The sequence below is a fragment of the Aptenodytes forsteri genome, unplaced genomic scaffold (assembly GCF_000699145.1).
Source record: "Aptenodytes forsteri isolate BGI_AS27 unplaced genomic scaffold, ASM69914v1 Scaffold145, whole genome shotgun sequence".
In the NCBI taxonomy this organism is placed as follows: Eukaryota; Metazoa; Chordata; class Aves; order Sphenisciformes; family Spheniscidae; genus Aptenodytes; species Aptenodytes forsteri.
Window position 1 is genome coordinate 298522 of NW_008795122.1, and position 26228 is coordinate 324749.

General features: G+C 42.2%; 1 protein-coding gene across 2 annotated transcripts; it reads left to right on the forward strand.

Annotated features, from left to right (window-relative positions):
• Nucleotides 1-259: 259 nt before the first annotated feature.
• Nucleotides 260-21330, forward strand: NAB1 (NGFI-A binding protein 1). 2 transcript variants are annotated; one of them, XM_009277120.2, is made up of 7 exons: nt 260-1087; nt 6721-6854; nt 7862-7913; nt 13528-13638; nt 15975-16116; nt 17347-17496; nt 18634-21330. In XM_009277120.2, the coding sequence occupies exons 1-7, from the start codon at nt 269-271 to the stop codon at nt 18723-18725; spliced, it is 1500 nt and encodes a 499-aa protein (XP_009275395.1). In that variant the 5' UTR covers nt 260-268; the 3' UTR covers nt 18726-21330. The 2 variants fall into 2 exon arrangements, with proteins under 2 accessions (XP_009275395.1, XP_009275396.1); XM_009277121.1 differs by having other exon boundaries at nt 269-1087; nt 17347-17472.
• Nucleotides 21331-26228: the final 4898 nt, after the last annotated feature.

Here is a 26228-nt window from a genome sequence, read left to right on the forward strand (position 1 = left end):
TCATGTTTGAATCATCTTTTTTGTAGGTGCATCGCAACTATCTGCTGATTTGTTTTTTCACAAATGTTTCCGTTAAGTTAGTAAAAAAATAAAGCTATCACCCCTTTTTTCATTTCCATACACGTTCTTATAATGAGAGAAAGAAATCCTGTCCTCTGAGTTGACAGCCTTACGGAAGAATGGCCAGTGGAGGGAATGTGTCTGGATGTTGGTGTTCTGGTGCTCATCTTCTCTCTGTTTTTACTGTTTGCAGGTTCTGTCATCCGTGATGGCGTCAGCTCTACCTAGAACTCTTGGGGAATTGCAGCTGTATCGAATACTACAAAAAGCAAATCTCTTATTCTACTTTGATGCCTTCATTCAGCAGGGTGGCGATGACGTCCAGCAGCTCTGTGAAGCAGGTGAAGAGGAGTTTTTGGAGATAATGGCTCTGGTAGGCATGGCTAGCAAGCCGCTTCATGTCCGAAGGCTGCAGAAGGCTTTGAGGGACTGGGTCACAAACCCTGGTCTTTTTAACCAGCCTCTCACCTCCTTACCAGTCAGCAGCATTCCAATATATAAGCTGCCAGAAGGGTCTCCTGCGTGGCTGGGGATATCCTGCAGCAGTTACGAAAGGAACAGCAGCACCAGAGAGCCTCACCTGAAGATTCCAAAATGTGCTGCCACGACGTGCGTGCAAAGCGTGGGCGCAAGCAAATCCGATGTGGTGGGGAACTTATCACTGCAGAGCGGCAGTGAACCGAGACTCTGGCAAGGACACCACACCACAGAGAGTGAACATAGTCTTTCCCCAGCTGACCTTGGCTCTCCAGCTTCACCAAAGGAAAACAGTGAGACCCTGGATGCTGCCGCTGCTCTGTCAGTTGCTGAATGCGTAGAACGTATGGTTCCCTCCCTGCCCAAAAGTGACTCGAATGAAGTCAAGGAGTTACTGAAAACAAATAAGAAACTGGCAAAGATGATTGGTCACATCTTTGAGATGAGTGACGAGGACCCTCACAAAGAGGAGGAGATCAGGAAGTACAGTGCAATATATGGCAGATTTGACTCAAAAAGAAAGGATGGCAAGCATCTCACCCTCCATGAGGTAAAATACCTTGAGGAACAGTGGGCTTCCTCCCCCTATTCCTACACCTTTTATGAGATGCTGATCACAGGGTGCACTTTTTGTACAGGCACTTCTCACTGGGTGACGAGAGTTGTGTGTCTTACAGGAGCCGTAGGCAGTCCTGCCCTGGGATAGAGATCTCGGGTGCAGTAGAAATACCCTTTCTTGGGTGGGTGTGTGCATGCATGCACTGATGCCTTCAACTTGGTGTCATCAGGCTGCTCGGTCACTGGTGCGGCCTGTCAGACAGGGGGTTTAAACAGTTCGGCACTGAAATAGCAAACCAGTATTGCGCTGAGCGTGGCCCTTGGGATTCTAGGCATTCGGCACATTTTTAAAGCAGTCCTGTCTTGAATATTCCCTTGCAGCTTTGAGAGTAGAATGGTTGTTTGGAAGATTAGTAACTAAAATCGCTTGTGCCTGGCAATAGGATCACCTGGCTTGGTTACTACCCTCTGCTGTCTTCCCTCACCTCGAGACCCTGCTCTGTAGCTAGTGCCCTTGAGGTAGAAAGGATTCTGCTGATCAGGTCTCTAAACCCAGTGGGGTGGGATTTTTTGTGTTTGAATTGGGATGAAGCTTAATTATACAACCTGTGGTGTTTTTTGGGCACAGTGGTCTTAAGCTGGTCCAGTGAAGTGCAGACTATGTGAGGAGGAGGGGAATGGACCGTCTCCAGTATTGATGGGTAGCTGTAATTTGAAGGTTTGTCCTTTAATACCTGCGTAGCATCTGTTCCCTCTTGTCTTTAAAAGTCCGTGCGGGCCTCCTTCGCTTCTCTTCTGGCATTCTTGAGGCTCACACTGCGTATGTTGTAACGCAATAGGTGTGTCTGTGTGGGGGATAGTTCCCTAGTGCCAAAGTACAGTACAAGAGGAGAACAAACATTAATTCAAAGCAGTGCCAGAACGCTGTTGATATGAATGCTGCATCAGCATTTTCACAGTTAACAGTGATTGCAAAATTTCAGTTGGATTTAAAATTTGGCACGTAAGGCTTAGCTCCCAAAAGGAAAGGCAATGTTTATGTTACAGGAGTGCCAGAAAAACTGTACTGGCTTTAGCCTTTTTTCGCTTCAAGGCGAAGTTTTGTAGGTGTGTGATCCATAGCGTAAGACTAGGTTCTCTTTATGCTTCTGAGTAGAAGGGCAGAAGAAAACAAGGTGTATTTCTTTACATTTTTGTTTATATATTTACATTTATAAGGCAACTGTGCATCACCAGCAGTGACTTCACTAGGGCTTTTACTACAGACTGGGGAGATGCTTCCAAGGGAACTTGTCAGTAGTCAGCCGCATTTCTACCACACAGTTTTAGTTGTGCAGCTTTCACTTATGTGCTTTGTGGCTTTATGGTGAACACTTATAATCTATGAATTCATCCAGTGTGCAAGAACAGATCTCATCTTACTCCCCTGACCTTGCAGAAGCCTCTCCTGTAACAGAACAAGTTGCGTATGAGATGGAGGCAGGATTTGAAAGGATTAATTGTGTAGATGCCCTGCGTACGTTGCTGCAGAGTCAGGATTCAGAGAAAGGGGGTTCTCCCCACGTGAGGACGGAGGCAGTCAAGGTGTACAACGTGTGCAGCTGCGCACTTTTGCAATCTTTCTCTGGGGTAGCGGCTGCAGAAAATACTCTGAAATCTGGGCAGACTTCTGGTAGGATAATTTCCTGACATCCAGCAGTGTAATGGGAGGTGGGCACCGGGGGCAGCTTTTGTGTCAGGCGTGTGGTCGGCTCAGGAGTGGCTCTACGAAGCTGGAGGAGTGAATAGTGGGGTGGTAGTTTGAAGGAGCAGGGTAGCAAAGAACTGGAAGAAAGGATGACTGGTCTGCCTTGTTAATTTCTTTTTTAGTACTGCACTACAGATCTTTACTACGTCGTTGTAAAACCATGTTTAAAAATGGAATGAGAGCATGGTTTGGCTTTAGGAAATATTTCTATCGCTATTATGATTAAGGGCACAAGATCAAAGGAGTATGTGGTTGACTTATGCCTCACTTACGCATGTGGGGCCTCGCTGAACTTGATGGGAACTGCACACATGCAAGCAAGAAGAATTTGCTCATAATTGGTTTACTGTTTGCTTAAAGAGGCCGGATTTCACAAAATTTTGTCTTGAACAGTTTTCTCTCCATTTCCATTTTAAAGCAGAAAATACACAAATAGTAGCAATGAGACCATTTTTTTGTTTAAAATCTGCTAAACTGGAGTTTGCCTTTTGTAAACTCAACTTCAATGGATTTTTGTTTTTGATGGCTTAAACAATTTGCTGCTCAGAAGGAAGGACCTTAAACAACCAGGGAGGTAAGTTTCTGCTTGTCCAGGGACTGTTTCTGCACGTGTTAATACATTCCTAGGCTGTCATTCTGCCTCACAGTTCAAGGTTTCTCCTTACAGCTGGCAATGAACAGCTGAATAAACTTCACTATGAATTTAAAAAACTTAAGTAGTGGTTAGCTGCTTAATGTAAAGATCAGAGTATCTCTGGCTCCTCAAGCAGAGTGGAGTTGCATGCAACTCACACTTGGCGGAATTATTAGTGGTGAATTAGTGAGAATATTCTCTGTTTCAGTATGAACACTGGAGTGTCTCAGAGGGCTTGAGCAGCCATTAGATGCCAGTGAGAGCTGTAGACACTGAGCTGGTTTGGAAGCGTGTGCTGTTGGTAGGATTATCTGCATAAGGCACTGATCTAGCATAAAATCTGATGCAGAATCTTTCAAAGACGTTCCAAAACTAATAAACATTCTGTCCTTAATCCATCCCATTGTCTCGGTATTACACAGCTTTTCAAGCATGGAGAGCACTTTATGTTTAAAGTTGGACTGGAGGAGGGATGAGTACGAGGCACGTCCTTGAACTTGGTGACCCGTGCCCATTTGAGTCAGATTTGTAATTTGCGTGTTAATATTTCAGTGCTTGTCTAGGTACCTATAAAACTGAAAAAAGTCCTGTTTAATAGTGTGAGAAAGAGAAATAAGAAATGCAAGTAATAAATTTTGTCTAGCTCGGTCTCTTCCTTTTCTTTTGCTGACTCACCAAAACAGTAGGGCTTGGTATTTAATTATGTGTTTTTTAGTGGGGGAATCTATGAACCCCATCAGATGGGAATATACCCATCCCTCTCCGTAGAGGGTTATGTGTTGCTCCATATCATTAAGGCTTCCAGCAAACAGAATCTTTATTTTTAGACATGCAACACTTTCTATGTGCAGTATTATGCCTCCTGAAAAGGCAGGAAGCCATGATGCACTTCAGTTCAGTAGGTCTGGATGTGACCTGAAAGAAGAAACCAGGAAAAACAAACAAACATACATTTGGCTTTTCTCATATATTAGGATAAACAGCGTTTGCTTACAACTATCCAGAGCATTTTCAGTCATTTCAGCTCTTTGCAACCTTTCAACACTTTATTGAGGGATAAAAAACATCTTGAATTAGTCTGTAAGCATTAGCCGTGTTATTCATCCTCTGCAAAGTAATACCTATCACTGTTACAGAAATTAATGCCTGCTTTGGATGGTAATTCTTTTCATCAGTGCTGTATTAATCTTTTATTTTTGGATCTTTTTTTTTTCCCCCTGTGTTTTTTCTGAAAAGATAGACATTGTAGAACAACTGTTCCTGTCTAAGGGGTAATAGTTTGTTATTTTAGTACATTGTATTGTAGGAACATAGTAACCTAGAGATGTTTCACAGATTAAACCTAAGATTTTTTTTTTTTGTCTGTACAGAGACTAAAGGATCAGGCATCGCATCTAGTTCACCTGTTAAAGACATGTTTGCACTCTGATTAACATTCAGGTATCGCAGGACATGCCCTACTCAGAGGCTTTTATGCTAAACATGGGAAAAAATGCTTATGAAATATTAGGAACAGCAGTTCTGTGTGAGGTTTTACTAGAAATACTGCATCTCTTAGCAGGCTGCTGAGAGAATCTCAGCTCTTCTGATAGGTGTTTTTTGTTTTTTCACCCTCCCTGGAGAACAAGTGTTGCATTAGGCAAAATATATTTTTTCTAATTTGGATGACATCAAGCACTGCGGGGAAGGACAGCATGGTTGTGTGTTGTTCATGTCTTAGGACAGCTTCCATCCTTCAGGGATGGAGCGTGTGGTGTTTCGGGCGAGTTGTTGGCCTCTGTGATTTAATTCACAAGTAGTGTTCTGCAGCGTGGTAGACAGTGGGGTAAAGGAGCGAGTTTCTTAGCCTTCTCCCAAGAGACACCATTTAACTGCAGACCTGCTTGGTCTGTCCTCAGCTTCACCTTCTGTCCGCTTCTGTGAAAAGCACTTCTTGTATGAGCAGTGTGTTTGGTGTCTGAGGTCACATGTGTGTGGTCCTGCCCATCCTCAGCCACATAGCCCTGTGCGCTGAACTGCGGCTGTTCTTTGCACTGCCAGATCAAGGGTTGGGGATGGCACATCTCAATCAGTCATGAATATGCTGACTGTGCTGTGGAAAACCTAGCTGCTTTGTAATATTCACTAGCCTGAGACAGATACAGAACATACTGTTGACAGTAGCAGCAAAGCAGCTGTGCTCATTTGTGAGAAGCCAAGCCCATTCAAAGCAGCGTAATTTCTAGAAATAGAGTGAAGAGTTGTGGGCACTTTGGAAAAAACACCTGTAGTATTCTGTGGGCCTCTTGCTGTTACACCTCATTACACGTGCTGACTGTTCTTCAGCTGAGGAAGAAGTGAAAATGTCTCTTCAGCCCCTGCTTACTGTGGAAGGAGCAGGGAATCTCCTCTCTAGCATCTCAGTTTCAGTGTCTCTCGTTGCATTAATAATTTTGTTGTTTGTCCATACTGTTGACCATAGGCTTTTCAGACAGCAGTATTGTTAAGCTGGTGTAATTCATGACGGTATCGCCACTTCCTATAGGCTTTTGAAGAGCATTGCGAAACCGTGTTGAGCCTTAACTTAAGGCGCTTTTTTTCCCCCTCTTTACGAAACTATTGCCAGCAGCAGAGGCACTAGAAATGTGTCCCGGCAGGCTCAGGAAAACATCCTTGAAACAAGTTACATTTGATTCATGTCTGAAGATAGCCTTCGCAAACATGAGGGTGAGAAACGTAGCTAAAAAAAGTTTAATCGTTTCTTAAACCATCACCTTCGACAGAATTTATGCTGTATTCACCAGGGAAAGCCATCTGTACCCACACTGTCAGGTTTTTTTTTCTTTTTTTTTTTTCCCCCCAAGTCCTGGGCATATTGCATTTATAAAAATAGTATTCCCTGTAAACCAGGCTTTGGGAGCCAAACACTGTGAATGTTCAGAGCTACTGTTTTATACTGAGATTTAATTAATGCTGAGATGAGGCACAAGCAGCGCATATTGAGAGAGTCTTACAATAATGTTTTACTTTAAAGGACGTTAAATGCACCAACTACATTTACATCTTTTCTCTTCCCAGAGGCTTACCTGGCTTAGTAAGGGTATAAATAAACTGAAGAAACCCTCGAGGGTTTAGTATACAATTATAGGTAATTTTACTTGCAATTGAAATTTTTTTATTATTTCAGAAGAACAGGTACTTTTACAAGCACAATGGGTGAAAGTATGAAAAATCATGAATCCCTGTTTTTGTGTTTAATTTCCAGCTAACAGTTAATGAAGCAGCCGCTCAGCTGTGTGTAAAAGATAACGCGTTGTTGACCAGGAGAGATGAACTCTTCGCACTAGCTCGACAAATCTCTCGAGAAGTTACATACAAGTATACTTACAGGACCACCAAGTAAGGTTTTAATTAACTCGAAGGACCTTTACTTTCAGGGAACTAATCAGTCTGATAGCATTTCTTTTGAAGCACTAGAGACACTTTCTTCTTGCTCTTTAGCTAGCAAAGTGCTCTTCTGAGGAGGGTAGGAAAATGCTATTTAAGTCGTGAAGCTTTCAGACTGCTAAGATTTAGCTATCTTGAATTACCTTTTTATTTGCTCTCTAGTTTTCCAGATTTTGTGATGATAGTGCATGTTGAGAGGCATCTGAGAGGCTGGCATTTCAAGTATTTGAGGCATTTGTCTATTTCAAGGTTAATGTAAATAGGCAGAGTGCCCAAACCTGCTTAATGTATCTATTATTTTTTTTCCATATACAGATTTGGCTTGTTAGTTTCCATGGAATGAAAAAGATAAGGTCATAGGGAGTGGCTTACAAACTAGCTTTAAAGGAACTGAAGCTGAATCCTAATTTCAGTTGCTACTGTTCTGTTAAATGAACTGCTGTTATGAAACAATAACAAAGGCTTAGCAGCTTTTAAATGCAATTAAAACTTTAGAATTAATAAATAGGATTGAAAGTCTTGATACTCTCTATATATTGTTTTTAAATGTTAACTCCCTCATGTGTAATGCAATATCCTTTCAAAATACATTTTCCTACACTTTTTATGGTTTTCCTTTGCTCCTCTTTCTTCCATAGCGATTAATGTAAATACACATCCGTTCTGGGTAAGCAATGGCAAAGGCATTTCTGTAATGCTCTGTGCTCAGGTAGCTTTCCTTTCTGTTCGGAAGAAGAGTGCATGAGTCTCTCGACACTTTTGAAAACAACAGAAGGCGCTTGTATTCCTCTATACTTGGAATAATTCACTTCAAGTGAATTGGAGGCTTTTTCTGTGCATCTCACTTGTTCTTGCCTGATTTTTTTTTTTCTTTTCCCTTGACTCTGTTTTTCATTATTATTTCTGATGGTCAGGGTTAACGTGCTGTTTACTGATAGAGTATGTGTCTTCTCTTCTAGATCTAAATGTGGAGAAAGGGATGAGCTGTCACCAAAGAGAATCAAGATAGAGGTACAGTATTGTGACTCCTGTATTTTGACCTACGCATGCTAAAAATCACTTCTGTTTTGAAGGGATCTGTTTTAAGGAAATTTGTCAGAAAAATACTTGACAGTTGATGGGTGTGAGAGAGAAAGGAAAGGGGGAGAACATCACCACTGTCTCTGCAAATGTAAATGTTTGATGGAGAAACCTGTAGGAGCAGGGGTAAAGAGTAGGATTTGCCTAATGGCAAAGTTACTCTCAGTGTTTTGCACTCTGAGCGAGTAGGAGGGGGAGGAATGGACTGACTGACTTACTGCGGTGGGATAAGCTCAAGTGCTATAGGAAATGTCTTCCCATAAGGCCTCCTGCTTTTAAGTCAGTGTGAGGTGGGGTTTGCTTAATTCACTTGAGTCAGCTTTTGATCATGTCCAGAATCCAGAGTTCTGGATAAGGATTGATGGCGGAATACTAGCCATCTCTGACTATGCTATAAATTACAAAACTGATCATATTGAAAAGTCAAAAGCTAACTAAAAGCTATATATGTCAACACAAATGGTTGTGCCTGTAGATATTAATTTACAGTTTTTTTGTAATTAGTTTTGTGCAAAAAGCACATGTATACATGGCTAATGTATACACCTGCACAAGATGTTGCTTAGGGAGATGCTGGGAGTTTCTTGTTAGGAGTGCAGGAGCAACATGTATGTAGTTTACCTTTTTATTCAGTTACCACTGCTGGAAAATAAATTTGAGGCCTATTATAAAGTCACTTTTAATGAAAAAAAAAAATTGTAAGTATGTATACCTGTATACGTCATAAGAATAGCAGATCTTCCTTTCTAATTTATTTTTCAAACAAATTACTGTTTCACTGTTACGTTAGTATCTAATTCATCCTTAGTGTTGTGGGGTTTTTTATTGTACTGTCTACTCATTAGAACGTAAGCTAGGCCTGAGCTAGATTTGTATGTGACACAGGTATGTGATATATTCTTTAACTGTAGAGGAAAGTTGCAGCATATTCTGGAATGCATTTCTCATATGTAACTCATTCTGTGATAAATGATGCACTGAATGTAAGACTTTCATTTTTTTCAGTAGTGAGATGCTTTGTTACCTGTACAAAGGCTTTTCCTGTGAGGCAAACCCTGGTGAGAGCAGTTACTTTTGAAAAGGCAGTTATGAATAGGTATAGAGGAGTTAATCTTTTTTACTTATTTATTTATTAAGTTCCATCAGTCTGTGTACAGTTGTAGTTTGGGTTTATATAATACAAAATATACATGTGCATTGAGGATTTACTGGTAGCTTTGATGGTAAGTCAGTAACGTCATTTACATGTGTTAGGATTTGCTTTGACCTAGGCTTGTTTTTTGATCCGCAAAAAAGAGCAGAGAAAAGCTGCATTAAATTATTTTATCCACCTTCACCATTATCTGCCTTGACTAACACGTTGCAGGTTGGTTGCTTGAGCCTCCCCTCTTTTGTCCAGTCTAGTGCTAATTTATAAGAGCTGGCGGGGAGCTGCTGCTCCTCTGCTTGAAACAACAGTATTTCACTGACTATTACATTTCAGCATTAGGAAGTTCTTCCTTCGGTAATAATAGATGATGAGCAAGTATCTAAAATGACACACTGCAAGGGAGGTGCTTTTTTCCACAGGATCTTCATTGAAAGAAAAAGTAAAATTAAAATCCTGAAAAATACAGGCTGAAACTTTAGGTTTTTTGGAGAGCAGGAAATTTGGAGAGCCTTAGGGGGATGTGCATTCTCTGATGTTCTGCATGGTGAAATCTTAAGAGTCTGGAAGGCCTGTTTTCTCTAGACACTTTTTAGTTCAGTAGTTCTGAGAAAGGATGTTTACTTGGTTTTCTTTTTATCTAAAATTAACCAGTCACATTTTAAAATGCTTGTGAAAATTTCATGTCCTAACTGTACAAATGACTATTTCAGAAATAGGACTTTTTCCAAAATAAGAAATTGAAAATTAAACTAAATGAAACAATCTTTCCATTGATAGCATAGCATTATTAAATATGAAATGACCAGTGTTGTTATCAGCAAAAATGTCTTTTTTCTTACAAGTTTGGGAGTCTTCTAAGGAGTAAACCATTACTTCAGTGCATTATAATTCTGAGGTACACTGTAAATCATGGACTTTTCTTCTGAGAAATTAAAAAAAGATGCAGTATTACACAGTAGATCACTTTTACATGTGGTGTTTTGGGTTCTTGGGGCTTGCATTTTGCAAAAAAAAAAAGGTCCTTTTTTTAGTAGTATGGGGACTTGGGGGTGGTGGTTTGTTTTTAGAAAGGTGGAGGTAAAAATGAAAATGGTAGCAAATGCTGCAGATTCTTCCTTCTGTTCTGGATAATAATTGCTTATCCTGTTTTTAAAGTTGTAATGCTTCACTGTGGCTCTATTAGCTCACTATCATGCTAATACCATGCAGAGGATCTGAACATGGGTGATTTTTTTGTTGTCGTCGTAACTAGCTCTGCCTTTTTTTTCTCTCTTTTTTTTTTTTTGGTAAAGGTCATTTTGCCTTTCTGTTTTAAGGCTGAACTCTGTATTTTCATTATTCACCGTTCCTTTACCCATTAGTCATTAATGTCTCCGCAAAGCGTGGTCTAAAATACTAGTGCTTGAATTTGGAAAGACTTCACACCCTGTTTGCATAGTGTAAAAGATTACTTAAAAAAAAAAAAAGTTGAGTTAATTTTCTGAAATACAACCACACTTAAAACAACCCCCAGAGAGACTCTGAAGGTCATCCTTGAGCAGAGCTAGCAGAGCTGTGTGTGCAAGCTGCAACATTGCCGGGTTACAGCCACCATTGTAAATTTATCCTCTTCATGAATATGAAACTCGCACAAGCATTACAAAGAAACAATATGCCATGAATTACATCAAATTACCTGTAAAAGCCTTTCTCTTCCCCTTCGAGCTCTCCCCCTCTTATTCGTAGAGTGGGTGGGCGAGCTGTGGGAGTGAAGTGTAGAGACGAGAAGGGAAAAAATTCCAGGCAAATGACAGACTAAAGGTGTGGAGGGAGTGAAAAACGGAATGGAGTGAATTGGGATTTGGAAGTAGACTATAAAAAAGGGGTTGTAGTTCCTAAATCTGCTCTGGACAAAGAGCTGGACGGGTGAATAGGGATGGAAACGGTGCATCCTCCTGCAGAGCAAGGATCTCTCCTGCATAGGTGTTGCAGGGCGGGGGCACCCCTTATTTTTGTCATCTTCCGTGACTCAGTACCAGCACTGCTCAAAGTGATGAGCTGTTGTGGCACCAGCTTAGGAAGCAAAACAAGTCACAGGTATATCATGCAGAAGTCACGGAGGGAGAGGCTACTCATCGCTGCTGCTGCTTTGCGTTGGGGTTGATGAGGTTCCCCTTCAGAGTCAGTGCAAACAGCCAAGAGAGCAAAGAAAGAGAGTTTTAAAAATATTCTTGCTGTCTGTGGTATAAAGGAATTGTTCTGTGTGTCAGTGTCTCCATTCAGCTGAATGAGAGGGTTGGGGAGAGCTTGCAAAAGCTAATTTCACAAAGCTCAGTGGGAGTCAGGGGACACAGGCAGGAAGACCTCAGCGGAGGCTGTGAGGAAGTGTCTTCCTTTGGTGCTGGTATGGGTGGAGGGAGAGGAGAGAAAAGGCCCACCCCACCATTGCTGAGAGGGTTGAAAAGAAAACCAGTCGAAGTGTGGGATTTGTGTTTTTCACAAAAACGGCAAAAGCAGGAGAAGCTACTGTTTGCATAGGAAAAATGTCATTAGAGGGAGCAAAAAAGCACATGTGGGACTGAGAACATCTGCTGCATGAAGCTGCTTGAAAAACAACTGAGCAGCAGCATGGCAAAACAAAAATGCTGCATTGCTTGCAGCAGGCCCTCCTGACCACAGAGGGAAAAGGAACTGCCAGGCAAATGTGGTGCAGAGCAGGTCGTCACCTGGCCCAGCCTACTCCTCGTCAGCCCTTACTGACGGGGCCGCAAGGAGAACAGCCAGCGGTGGGGAAGGGCTCTGGGAAGGTGATCCAGAACTGCATCGTCATCCGAGAGTTATCCGCGTGACTGACGGGTGACAGTCAACGGCAATGGGCAGCTGGCCATGCTTTCAGGAAGCAGCCTTTGGTTTTGTATTGGCAAGTGATGACAGATACGTTATAAAGAGCCGTGTTACCTGTTTTGTTGCAAAAATAGGATCCTGAGTGATAGGTTTTTGTGTATTCAGTTTCTCATCTTCCTACACATAGTCGTTCTCCTCTCCCAAACAAATTCAGGTCTAACTATGAAAATGGTCAGTGCTCATGGAAATGTGCTGCAAAGCCTTTGTTTCTAGAGGATGAGGTTTTGTGGCAATTTACCTGGTTGTGAAATTTTGCATACCTATCATGTTTATTTTTTCCCTGAGGGCGTATGTTGGGTGGATAAAAGCAATATGCAGTGTTCAGACAGGTATTTTTTTTTCCCTGAGCATAAAGAATAGCTTTATTGGCATTGCATTGCACTGGGGGTCTGGCCACCTGACGTGGGTCTGACCACCGCTCTGCAGGTCAGTGGGCAGCCTGCCAACAGCATGGACCTTGTAGTCCTTCCCCTGTGGTTTCTCTGAAAGATCACTATTCTTGTTCTTCGGCTGTAACCCCTTTGTCCAGCTATTGTCAAAAATATTATTGTTTACATGCATGTGCCTCTAGAACCCACAAGGAAAATACACCTAATTTGGCGTACTTTTGACACTTGGGTCTATGAATCCTTAGTGACAGATGTCACTGTTTCCAGGTTTGGGTCTGTCTTAAGATCTCTAGCTTCCTCGCACGTTTTAACAGTCACCTATACTGTGCTTTTGTAAACATTTCTGGATGTTCCTCTATTTTACATGAGCTTTCCTTTTATAATGCCAAGCAGGATAAATTTCTCATCTTGAACCTTTGCTTCGATGATTAATTTATTTGAATGGAGTCTGGCAGGCTTTCACAGGAACTGTATCTGCTTTATTGGTACATATGCAAGCTGCAAAAGAGATTTGCATGTCATAAGCATTTGAGACTGAAAGAATTACTGAATCATGATTTCCCATATAATATAAAATCTTTGCTACCCTACTTTTTAAAATGGTGATATTTCATTTTGATACTAGTGTAGGTTCTGTGTGAAATACATTGAATTTCAGGAGGCTTTGCTCAGTTTCTCAAGGTTAATATATTCAGCTGCTGTGCCTTATTCTTGACTGCATATAAACTTGATTCCTTAAGAATCTCCAAAGCTGCTGTATGTAACGAGTGACAGAAACCATAGGCCTAGATCTGCCTGGCAAGGCTGAATATAAACTAGTTTAATGTCAGCGACAACAGTAGTCTGGATTCACCTGAAACTGTGAGAAATGAGATAGGATTGTCTGTGTATGCCATTTTAGATATATAGCAGTTGTTGTAGAGGGGACGTGTGTGTTTTATGCACAAACTTAAATGAAGTGGATAGCACGAACATGTAAATTGCGGTCCAGAATTTTCACAGAAGTTCAGGAATGTGTGTTTTTGGTTTTGTTTTTTTCCTTTTCTTTTGAGTATACAGAGAGGATGAAGAAAAATCAATAATATGTCCCTCTTGGTGTTTGGTTTCTTCTTATGCTCAATAGGATGGTTATCCTGATTTCCAGGACACAGTCCAGACGCTCTATCAGCAAGACAAAATGCCACTTGCTTTGGCTAAAGGAAAGAGTGAAGACTCAACAGCTCTTAATTCCCAGGTAAACCAACTACACTACACTGTGAATAATACAGGCCATCTCTTTGTACGTTGATTTTGAAGTATTGTTTTGATGACTAAAGTAATTACCGTCAATTTTCAAAGGCTACCTAGCTTAGCTGTGATTGCATCACTCTTAATTTGGGTTTACCTTCTGAAACTGTTCTAACACGGTGCTACAGCTTTACCCTTGTTAGTTTGAAGGAGGTAATATATAGTGTAGTAGGCTTGAAAATATGTGATTGCCTGTTAGGAGCAAGTAGAGTACTATCGGTACAGTATGTGCTGTGTTACTTGCGTTATTAGCTATAAATGGAAAGTTCAAGTTACTGCGTCTAGAGGAATAGAGTAGGCGATTTTGGAGTCTTCAGTTCTGACATGTCTTGTAAGAAGAAAGGCCAATATACTTAGGAAATAGTGAACCTCTGGATCCGAGAGGATAAATTGCCTTTCTAAATAACATCTAGCCTGGTGGAAGTGCAGTGTTTTTGAGTATCCAGAAAGCTTTTTATAAATGAAGACAGGTTTCCGATTCTTTCTTTGTCTTTTCTGTAGTGTATCCCAGCCTTGAGGCAAAATACGCATCTCCTACTGCCAGTTGTTGCCAAGGAGGGATTTCATGCTAAGTTGCAACAAATTTATTTTGTATAGCTGATTTGGGCAAATGTAATCACCGAATTTTCACGTAAGATTACATTTAGGAGTTACACTCCTGTTTTCTGAGACTAGATGTGTTACCCTGTCTTTTACCTTCTTCTATTGCAAAGTAGTGTACAGTCATACAAATCTCTTCATTGTGATACATCAAAAAGCAATTATGCTACATGTTCTGATGTCACATAGCAGTTAAATGAACTTGATTTTTGCAAGCTTATTTTCATTTTGTATATGCTTTGAAGTTTTCATTGGTCACTGCTACATAACAATGGACCAGAGATTTATTTTAAGCTTAAATGTATCTGCAACTCTACAGGTTTTTCTGTGGTGATCAGAAGCATCATTGCAGTTTAAAATTCTGGTTTTATCCCAATTAAATAACAAAGATGGCATGAGTGAGAAATGTTTTAGTCCTTTTAAACATTATTTTACAGTTCAAAAGTTGTAACAGGAGTGACAGAATAGCAGAGTTAAAGCACACTTGAAAGTAAACTATTTGAAAATAGTTTCTTTTTTTACCTACCTCCCAAGACCAAGCTTGAGCTATCAGTGTTCTTCTGCAGAACCTGATGAGCTCTAAGCCAGAGTAAGTAAATATCGGTCATGTCGTTACTCTGCTGTCAGGGTCATCACTGTGCTGGAGAAGCTCAGATTTTGCTGGTTTGTTATGCTGTCATTGTATTTGTAAATTGTTGAACTGTGCTAAGTAAGCAGACTTTCGTGGGAAGTCAGGGCTTTCATCGTCTCCCAAGAAAAGTTAAGTGCTCAATGATTAATAGGCCTCTGTACTAGTTGAAACAATGATGGCATTACCTGAAAGAGAAATGAATTTTTTCCTATCAATCGTAGATGTTAAATTTGTATGCTTTCTGTTCTTATGTTCATTGTGGCTCTTCTAAATCAACTTTCTTGACTTGTGATTTTCTTTTTATTTTTGTAAGATGCTTATTTACATTCTCAAGAACAAGATTATATTGAAAGTTAGAATTCTCTTGGCATTAAAGTCAATGACAAACATTCAGACGCCATTTCCTCCCACGTTGCACTGCATTGTTTAGTTTCACTCTCTAGAGGTGTATAGGTCTTGTTCTTCTTCTAGACAGACATTTCACACCTTTATCCCCCACAAACATACTGTCATCCTACACTTTCAGAATGGCAGATTTTTAAGCTTGTGTAGTGCTGTTTCCTAAAATAAAGATTCCAAGATGTCTGGTGAAATCTTGGCATAAGTTTTTAGCAGATGTTGCCATTGCTCTTGGAATACTTTGTGAAGACATATATTTGAACAGAGCTAACTGGATAATTAAGACATGATTTTTTGCTTTTCTTGAGATTCTCTTCACGTAACCTGCAGTCCTGAAGTGCAGAAAGTGATTTTTGTGTGTTTTCGAAGAACGGAATTTAACATTGCGTTTCTGTGTGGATGAACTACAGCAGCTCGCATTATAAGTATTCTTGAGTGACTCAGATGTACAGTTTGAAAATCTTTATGGGTGCAAAAGTATTTTGTTTGCTTGATAGTTTTGAAGAAACTGTAAAGCACACATCTGTACATATGAGTCAACAAAAACCTTTATCTAGGCTGTTAGTCTTATCATCTGATATTGTTTTTTCCCTGTGTTTTGACTCGCTTATATGTATGTATATATAGAGAAAATTTTTTTGCTTTATTTGCAGTCAGAAAAGGTGATGGCAAAACAGATGGAGTTTCTTTGCAACCAGGCTGCATTAGAGAGACGTCTTTCCACAGGGTGTTACAGACAAAACTCAGAAGAGCACAGCCCCAATGGCATGTCATTAGATAATGCTGATGGACAAGGTATGGTAGCTTCCAGGCATGGCGTTGCTGCCAGCAAATACATTGGATGTTATGCAACCTTTGTCAGTGGTGTTCTTTATCTAGTGTAGAACACTGAGCACTGAATGGACAAGACAAGATCTCTGCCCTGAAGTGCTTACAGTCTAAATAATGCAATCAGATGTACAGGCAGATTCTGCTCTGTTACTCTAATGTATCTAGGCAAACTGCTTTCCATATGGATAACATGGGGAGGGAAGAAGGTAGGGTGCACTACTGTTATTGAGGGCAGAACTTGGCTCTAGCTTCAACCTAAGTTTTGAAAATAGAGCAGAATGTTGCATTTCGTTTGTGTTCTTGCTTTGTGGAAATTGAAAATAAAGCAGATAATGTAGTTGGTACTCCTTTTTGTTTACCTGTTTGTGCAGTCTAGGAACAAAACCTGAGGAGCTGGCTATGTAAATTACTTGGAACTAAGCAGATTCTAATGATGTTCTTAGTAGCTTGTTATTCTTCAGAAAGCTTACAGTTTTGTGGTTATCTCTTTGATTTACCAACTGGCTATTCCTTAGCTTGAATTAATTTTAGGAGTGTTTGTTTTGTTCGAGCGCTTTCTGTTTGGATTTCTTTTTTTACTGTTGTGAAATGAGACAAAATGTTATAAACACAAGAAATGCAACCAGAAGTTCTTGTATCTGTTTTTTAAGAGCTAGTTTGTTTAAGGGCGGGAAGAGAAGCAGTAGAGGCAGAAACTAGGGGAATAAGTATAAGTAAGCGTTAAAACATAGGTTTTCATTTGTGTGTATTGGTCAAGCAATGCGGTACACAAGTATACAGGACGAATTAGGTGTGTGGATCCAGCTCTTCTTGATAGTGCAAGCTTCTTTATACCATTTATCCATTGTGCAGTGGGAGTGGGAATTTTTAGGATCTCAAAGGGATTGTATAGTGGGAGCAGGAATTTTCAGGATCTCAAAGGGTTTTTTGAGCAGAATAAGAGTTGGTTTTTTTTTTTTTTTTTTTTTTGTATGGCTGAGTGTCCCTTTCTAGCAATGCCTGTGGAATAGTCTGCAAAGCAGCATATTTACATAAGCCTTGTTTTGCTAGAAATCTTCCCTGAAGAATTCCCTGAGCAGCTGGAATTTAGGATGCACTTTTGCTGATAGAATTAGTATGTCTTTAAGTCTCCACCTGTTTTTTAATACTGCTTTGCTTTTAATGCATCAATGTTTCACTGTGAACAACTTCCAGGTGAAAGACCGCTGAATCTCCGAATGTCAAATCTGCCAAGTAGACAGTTGCAGCACATTTCACTTGATGGAGAGCAGCATGTTGGAAAACCTCTGTGCAGTGATTTGATCCGGCTTTACCCCAGTGGTGAGGCAAAGTCCCAGTCCTCGGGTTAGTCCTGTCCCTTGTAAATTACCCACCATTTCTTACAAAGCCTGTGATGAGTTTACTAATACATCGTGTCTCTGAGTGAAGAAGCTAGTAGCTCAGCCTGGCATGCTTTGTGTGTAACCTTTTAATCAAGGCTTTGGACAAAACTTCCAAGGGGAGTGTTACTTGCTAATCCACAATCAGATTGAATATTATTTGGGAAAAGCTTAGAGGATGCAATAACTAGGTTCCATTAGGCAAGTTCTGGCATGTGTCTGTCTTCAGAGAGCGGTATTGACCCAAACTACTGCTGTTAAATACTTACGTTGCTGTCATTGTAATGCAGTTTGATTGTAACGTGATTTCATTCTGTATAAAGTAATCAGACGTTTTATTAAAAGACTTCTTATTCTGGTTTATAAGGACCTAGCACTGTTTCTGTACTGTGAACCAAATCATGCAGTTAGTCTTTTGAACTGGGTTTCCTATTTGCTGACTTCTGCTCACTGGCAAACTTGTCATTTACCTCTGGCATCGGGAGAAACTCATTCTAAGTTTGATAGAAGTCAGCAAAAATCCTTTGTGAAATCTATATGGGTGGTTTCAGTTTAATACTCGGCACACTGAGATTAAGCCAGGAATTCTTGAGACTCTCGCAAGTTTAGGAATAATAATAAAATCCCACCTGAGTTTGGAAGATGCAATGAGAGAGGTTATTTGAAAGACAAGATGCGAAAGTAGTTGTTTTGAAGACTGAGCAGAATCTTGCATCTTCCACTTCGGTATATTGCAATCTTAGCTTACCTTTTTTGCAGTGTGTCCCAATCGCAGTGATAATTCACTTAGTGAAATCTCTAGTTGGGGATTTTTACCAGTTCCCTTTCAAAATGCAAGTGCAGAGTGCATCTCTGCTAAGCCCTGCTCCCGGAGAGAATTGGAGTAAATCTGTGGTGATTACTCTGTCATTGCAATGTATCTGAGGTGGTTCTAACCCGGCTAGGTTAAAGCCCAAAGCCCGGCAGGAGGAGGCAGAATTTATTGCTTCAACTGTTAGTATCCATATGGTTCATGGACCTTTTTCTTGAATTAAGAATAGAATACATTTGTTTCCAAGCAGCGGTTTTAACATCTTTTTTTTTCTTTCTTTTCTTAATGCAGAAGGCCTTGGTATTTTAAAGGATTTTCCTCATTCGGCTTTTAACAACATAGAAAGGAAGGTCATAAAAACGGAACCTGAAGACACAAGATAGTCATTCTGCTCTGGAAAATGGTGTTGTAGTAAAGAATGAAACTTCACAAGAGAAAAAAAAAACCAGCCTTAATAACCAGTGTTGCCTCATTCAAATAAGAGATTTCAATAGCCAAAGCCTAAGAACTGGTACAGTAATCTGTGGAAACAGGAAAGCAAGAGACACTGCAAACTAAAACAGTAATACAGGTGGAGAAACATTCCTGTAAAAGTGGTTTTATAACGTGGGAAGATTCACAAATTAATATTGCGGGTCTTCATTATTTAAGAATGTATTATGTATTTGTATAACTTATCAAAGTAAATCTAGATGTCGGGACGTGTATTGAGTCCAGTAGATGTGGCTACAGTTCATTTTACTTGAAATTTCAATGTCTACTTTAAGTGTACCTAGCGTAGATATGGTTGTTAAACATTTGAATTAAAAATCCTTGGAGAATTAGGAATGCGAACCTCGTGACACAATTAACAGCAAGTTTGCAACAATATTTGTAGAAAAAAGGAAAATGCATAAAATATTTCATGGTTTAAAATGTTATGTGGATATAGCATTTGATAGACCTAGACCCTGATTCTGTATTATAGCAGACGTACTTGACACTTAACTATCGTTACATCACTTTCAATGGTTTCAGCAGCCTTTGTGTAACACACTTACAGCATAATACCTACCTACAGTTCAGGAGTGTAGAGAATGCCGGTTTAGAGTATGGAACAGTCCATATGACTGGCTCCCATTTCCTTGGGAAAAACTATGGTTTGATATACCGTGCAATTACTAAAACCTCATTTGGTTAGGAAACCCAAGAGACCAAGTAGCATGGACAGGGCTGCAAAAATTGTGATTCAGACCATTATAACTTTTTGGACTTCTCTGTGGATCTTTTTTTAAAAAAAAAAAAAAAAAAGCATCCTAGGTGTGGCAAAGATGAAATATGATGCAGGATTTATGCATCGGTGTAAAAGGTTGCACTTGATATCCAGAAACCATAAGATCTTTTGGAGGAGAGAGACAAGGAGTTATGTCTTCAGCATGTGACTCCTTATTAAGTGCTGTCCAGCCCACATGATTCTATGAATATACCGTATACTGCATACAGTATGCCAATATGTTTCTTTATGTATGTGATTAATTAACATCTGTATTCTTTATTTATTTGACAGTTTTTATTTTTTTGTACATTTCACTTTTGCGGATGTCATTTTATCTAAGGAGAAATAGTCGGCATATAACTCTGGAATTTACCATGGTGTGTTTGTGTGCATCCATTTTTCCTCTGCGCAACTCCCTCAATACGAGTTGCTTTCCTGCAGTCAAAATAGTTATATGCCTCAGTTTCTGAATACAGTTTTTGCCTATGATGTGTTCTGGAGGGGAAAGGGAGGGCTGAGGAAAGTAAGTTACCATGCCAGTGGGTAAATTTCCATATTCAGGTGTGCACTTCATGTCTGCAGTTTGCTCTGTGTCATAGATGTGTATTAACGATTCAGTCGCAGTCTATGTTGTACTGAAACGGTCAGCAAAATGTGAGCTGAAATGTCTACACTGCAGTCTCTTATCACTGTAAACGTATCCAATTATTTTATCACTTTTGATTTGTGGAACAAAGCTTTATAGTAGAAACACCAGTAAACAACTTTTTATACTATTAAAATGTTTGTTTTTTAAAAAAATGTTTCTTGAACTGTATGGTACTGTTTCACTTACTGAAGTATCTTACTTTAAGCAATGGAGTTCGCAGCTTTGCTGTTAGAAATAAGAGATTGAATGTGTAGTTATATTTCCTCTTTCCTGTTGTGTGAGCTAGTAATACGGATAAGATATTTCTTCAGTTTGTAACGTTAGCCAGTGCCCTGGTTAGTATCTGAGTAGCTTTCATGAGACATGTATGGAACTTGTTAAAGGACAGCTTGAGGTTTGAACCGTACAGCTTGAGTGATAGAAGGTACCAAGCAACAAGACTTTAGAGATGCAGGAAGTGTTCTGTTCTTTCAACATCTGGCACGATCAAAAGTTGTGCGTGGATCACAGAAGAAGCTCTTAAGCTTGCTGGTCTCTTCGATTAAAGTGAGAGGAAGGAAAAAGAACTTGCTAAGCAGCACGCTGTTTCAGTTGAGTCCAGAATTTATTTTGTAAACACTAATGTATTAAATTTGCTATAAATTAAAGTATATAACAGTTATATTTTTGAGTTGTAAATACAGTACTTTGTGTCACGACCAGTTGGTTATCTCTAGAATGATATTTCAGTTTATAGTCCAACAGGCCATTTCAGTCTCAATAAGCTGGAAGCAATTTTTTTTACTGGTTTGCAGCTGTATGATGTTTTTTTAACCTGGGGGGGGAGGTGGGAGGTACATTCCGAGATTGCACATACATTTGGTAATAGCAAATATTCAAGCATTGGTCTTTCCATGACAAAGGTCTTGGTGGACTGCAACTTGGCTAGCCCCTGGAGTCGCAGGTGAAGGCTCGCCCTCATCTACTCTTGAAGGGTTGCTAGATTCAGGGTACTCTGGATCAAAGGCCAGCCCTGCAAATGTTGCCTGTTCTTATTCACATGTTTATATTGTTGCTTACAAAATAAAATTCACCGTGAGAACTCTTTAGTTTCCCCAGGGTTTTTCCTTTTTTTTTTTTTTTTTAATTGTGTTTTCTAAAAGGAGATGTTAATTTTCTGGGGATAGGGGAGGAGGGAGCAGCTTGAACTGCAGCTCTCACTGGAGGAAGCCTTTTCCTGCTCTTGTGGTTGAATCCTCGTTTATGGGTGGCCTCGTTACCTTGTTATGGTGCACAGCCTGCGGGGCTTTAATGGGCCAAGGCAAGGAGGGAGGAATTAAAACCCAGGAAGGGTCTGCAGCCTGGCAGTCTCACTTCATGCCCTCTCCACCTCCTGCACTCTTGCTTTTGTGTGTGCTTATATTTGCACAAGAATGCAAACAAAGCAGATCTGCTGGGAGGTGATACTAGGCAGTTGTAAGTGGTCTTTGGGAATTCTGGAGACAAAGCATCGCTGCCCAGCCCTATGGCTGCCCTCAACAGTTGTCTTGGTGATCCACCGTGTTTCAACTCACTTTCTAAATGGCAGCCCACATCTCAATAGTCAAGTGCTAAAGTATCCCTGGAGGACAGAAACAGAATGGGAGATGGGGTATAAAAAGGGAAGAGAAACAGACCAGGGAGCAAAAATATCAAAGAGAAGGGGGGGGGGGGGAACCCCACCCCAAACCTGAATATGGCGGGAGGGGGAGAAAAAAAAAAGAAGAGGGGGGGGGGGGGGGAACCCCACCACAAACCTTCAAAAACATCCAGGTTGCTGAGCTGGCATAGAAGTCAGGTGTGATTCAAAGCAGAGGGGAGAATCCACTCAGCCCGATGGGGTCGGAGTAGGGTGCGATCCCCCTGCCTCCTCCCAGCCCAGAGGAGATTAAATGTGGGAAGTCGGAACCAATGGCTTAACGTTTGCTGGTTTTTGTCTGCACTTCCAGTATGATCTTGCCCTATTCTGGCAGAGGAAATAGGAGGAGGAAGGAAGGAGCTAGGCACCGTTGTCTTGCAGATGCAAGGATGGGACAGAATATGCCACAAGTTAGTTATTGATCTTCCAGGCTGCACGCAAGAATTATTGGAAAAACTTAAGGTTGTTTTTTTTTCAAACTGGATCTGGGCTGAGCAGTGACTGACTGAAGTTCAGTAAAACCACAGTGATGCTGGACAGGCATGGTCCCACTAGGGCCCACAGGCTTGTGTCAGGCCCGCCAGATTCAGTGTCTCATCAAGGTGCTGTGAAGCTTAATGCTGCGAGGTCCTCTGTTGGAAAGCACTGTTGGACTGAACAGCTGTTACAGAAGGGTCATGAATGTTAATTTGAAATTTCAGGAGGTGCCTGTTTCTCATGCAGCAAAAAAACCTTGTTGTTGTCTAAATTTTTATTGCTGGCTACCTGCCTGAAGCTCCTGTGTCTTTTTCTAAATAAGCAGTTTATAGGAGGGTCAGTAGGGAAAGCATCTGCTCATGGCCATGCCTTTACTCATGGCGATGGCTTTGCCCATGACAACAGCTGCAGAACTCATTTCCTCCACATTTTCTTTTTGAAATACAGAAAACTTGTACACAAACACCAGGTTCAGACATGGTGATGAAACGTCTTCCAGCGGCCCCTAGTTAAAGCACAAATGCTCGTTACTGCAGTAATTTGGATTTGGTAACACTTTGGCTTGGATCTGGGCTCCTGAGGCGGTGGGGAGAGCACACCATGCTCAGGGCACCCGGCTCTGCTCCTTCCCTTGAGCACGGCGCAATTTTCCAGCTGAAAAAGCAGCAGCATCCCTAGCACCTTCATGCTGGCTGCAGGTGGGCTGGGCTGCGGTTTCAGGGTGCCAGCTGGCAGGAGGGGGGGGTTGTCTGCTCCCCCAGGCGTGCCTCTGCCGGGGCTAGGAGGGGTCGTGCTGCTTCCCAGCCTTGAGCTGGGGTGCAGCCGGGTCACACTGTGGAGCTCGCTGGCTGTCTCCTTAAGCAGGAAAATGAGGAGAAATGCCATGAGGCTCTTTTCTGCTGTACAGAAGGGTTGAAAAGATGTTGTGCTGCAGTGATTCAGTGGGGAAAGGATAAATCCCTCACATACACCTACGCACCACCACGAGAAAGAACTCCGTGGGCAGAGAAGGAGCAGAACATGAAATATGAATTTCCTGGAGCTGCTCGGGAGGGATGGCTTTCCAGAGCCCTTCCTCCAGCGGCTCTGCGTTCCCCCTGCCCGGCTGCCCAGCTGTGCCCGGATGAAGGTCTGCCCCGACCCGGGGAAGGCCCCTGGGCAGGGCTGCTCGCCCTGCCCCATCGTTTGCACCTGCAGCCTTTGTGGAGGGCGAGTCCCCTTCTCACATGGTTTTGGGCTGCAGTTCTCGCCCAAGGAGATGGGTTAAGGCTGGCTGCCCATCCTTGTGTAAGCTGGCAGCTCCAGCAGGCAGCAGCCTCAGGGCCGAGGGAGACGGTGGAGGTGGCTCCCGCTATGGAAAAAACTTGGGAAGCCCTAACATAGGCTACTGCCAAGTCCTTGGGTCATCAGGTGGTGTCCCAGACAAATGCTTACCCCAAAACCACTCCCCCCAGCCAAATCAGTGATGCTCCTGACTCCCTGTTCTTTGGGTAAGTCCACAAAGAATACTGCTCTCGGAGGGGGCTGCGGTTGGAGATGCTGAAAGGGTTGATGAATGTTTTTGCCCATTTAACAAAATATTCGGAGGTCTTTAAAGCGTGTTCGTCTGAGATGTGCACCATTTGCGATGGTCTCTGGTAGAATAGGGGCTGTGCACAGCCTGGTGCACATATGGAGTCCCCCGGAGGAGCTGTTGCAGCGAAGGTAGTTGCTGCTGGTTCGGGTAAATTTAATTTACATTGTAAGGGGTTTTATTCAGTTTTGTTTGCTTTCTTAAATATTTTATGTTACTTCTCAGTAAACCTTAATTCCTCCTATATCTTTAAAGCGCGTGTGTATGCAGTTAATTTCCTATTACCTTGGGGATTTTAGACAGCTTCATTCTCAGAGCTATTTAGAAAATTATTTAATCACCTTGGAAAATCCTATGTAGCCAAAAAAATCTTGGGTTTACTTATTACTCGGTTGTAAATTGGTGGTGCAAAACATAGCAGTACCGGGTTGTAAAACTGCACATAAGCCTCCATTGAAATCCAGTGCCAAAATTAAAAAAAAAAAATTAAAAAAAACCCCAACTTTTTGCATGCAGTGACATGAATGCAAATGAATTTTTTCATCACAAGGTTGGGCAGGAATTTCCGAGGTTTCTGCGGAGCCGAGTAACCCCACAGATTCAGGGTAGCTCGTTGGTGACACACCGAATCAGGATGTGATCATATTTACGCATTTTGAAACCCCGTAATGACTCATCCATATGCCATTAAAGGTTTGCACTTCGTAAATGTGTGTTTGACTGCTGAAAAGGGGCCGTGTCGAACACCCACGGGATCTTGGGAAGACAGCCCTTCCTCCCGCCGCCGCCTCCAACGGGCAGGGCACGGAGGCGCAGGCACCGGGATGCTGCTCAGCGGCGGGTGCCTGCCTGCGACCTCAGCCCTCCTCCCGCTTGCCCCCAAAATGGGGTTTGCACGGGCACAGAGTTGCTACCCGAGGGGCCCTTAGGTTCAGCATTGCCGTGCCGTAAAAAGAAGCGCGAGCTGGTCCCTCCCTTAATACAGAAATACTGGGGGACACATTCCTATGTTTCTCAAGGACCTGTTGAGGTCACTCGTCTCTGTGCTTGGCAGCGCAGTTTACTGGACCCAGCGCGTGTATAAGAACCGCCTTATTTTTAAGGGACAAAATCCAGCCTTTTCCCTGTACACAAAATGAAACTCCCCGGGTGTCTGATGTGCCCCCGGCTGAGCCCGGGAGGAGGCACGGTCCTGGCCTGGGGGTGACGTGGCCGAGGGCTCCCGCTGGTTTTGGTGGAGCGGTGTCAGCCTCACGCCCACACGGCAGCCTTGGGATCCGCCTCACGCTCATTCAGGAGCTTCAGCTTCGCCGCCACGCATAGGCTGATCTCAGCAGCATCCCTCTCGTATCTCCCCTCCCTGGCTCGCTTCCAGCCTCTCCCGCGTGCGCCCGGTTATTACTGTAGCATCCAGCATGTTTTACTTCATATTCATCTCCTTTGCACATACCGGCCCACTCACATATTAGATCCGAATCTTTTTATTTTTTTTTTTTTTTTTTTTTTGCTTGTTGTTCGACCCGCTTGCCCCCAAAATGGGGTTTGCACGGGCACAGAGTTGCTACCCGAGGGGCCCTTAGGTTCAGCATTGCCGTGCCGTAAAAAGAAGCGCGAGCTGGTCCCTCCCTTAATACAGAAATACTGGGGGACACATTCCTATGTTTCTCAAGGACCTGTTGAGGTCACTCGTCTCTGTGCTTGGCAGCGCAGTTTACTGGACCCAGCGCGTGTATAAGAACCGCCTTATTTTTAAGGGACAAAATCCAGCCTTTTCCCTGTACACAAAATGAAACTCCCCGGGTGTCTGATGTGCCCCCGGCTGAGCCCGGGAGGAGGCACGGTCCTGGCCTGGGGGTGACGTGGCCGAGGGCTCCCGCTGGTTTTGGTGGAGCGGTGTCAGCCTCACGCCCACACGGCAGCCTTGGGATCCGCCTCACGCTCATTCAGGAGCTTCAGCTTCGCCGCCACGCATAGGCTGATCTCAGCAGCATCCCTCTCGTATCTCCCCTCCCTGGCTCGCTTCCAGCCTCTCCCGCGTGCGCCCGGTTATTACTGTAGCATCCAGCATGTTTTACTTCATATTCATCTCCTTTGCACATACCGGCCCACTCACATATTAGATCCGAATCTTTTTATTTTTTTCTTTTTTTTTTTTTTTTTGCTTTGCTCGATGAAGCGGTGAGGCACGACACGCCGCGTGTTGTGACACATCCTGACAGGTCTCGGCGGCATGGCGCGGTACGGCACAGAGCAGCCGTCTCTGCTGCGCCCTGGC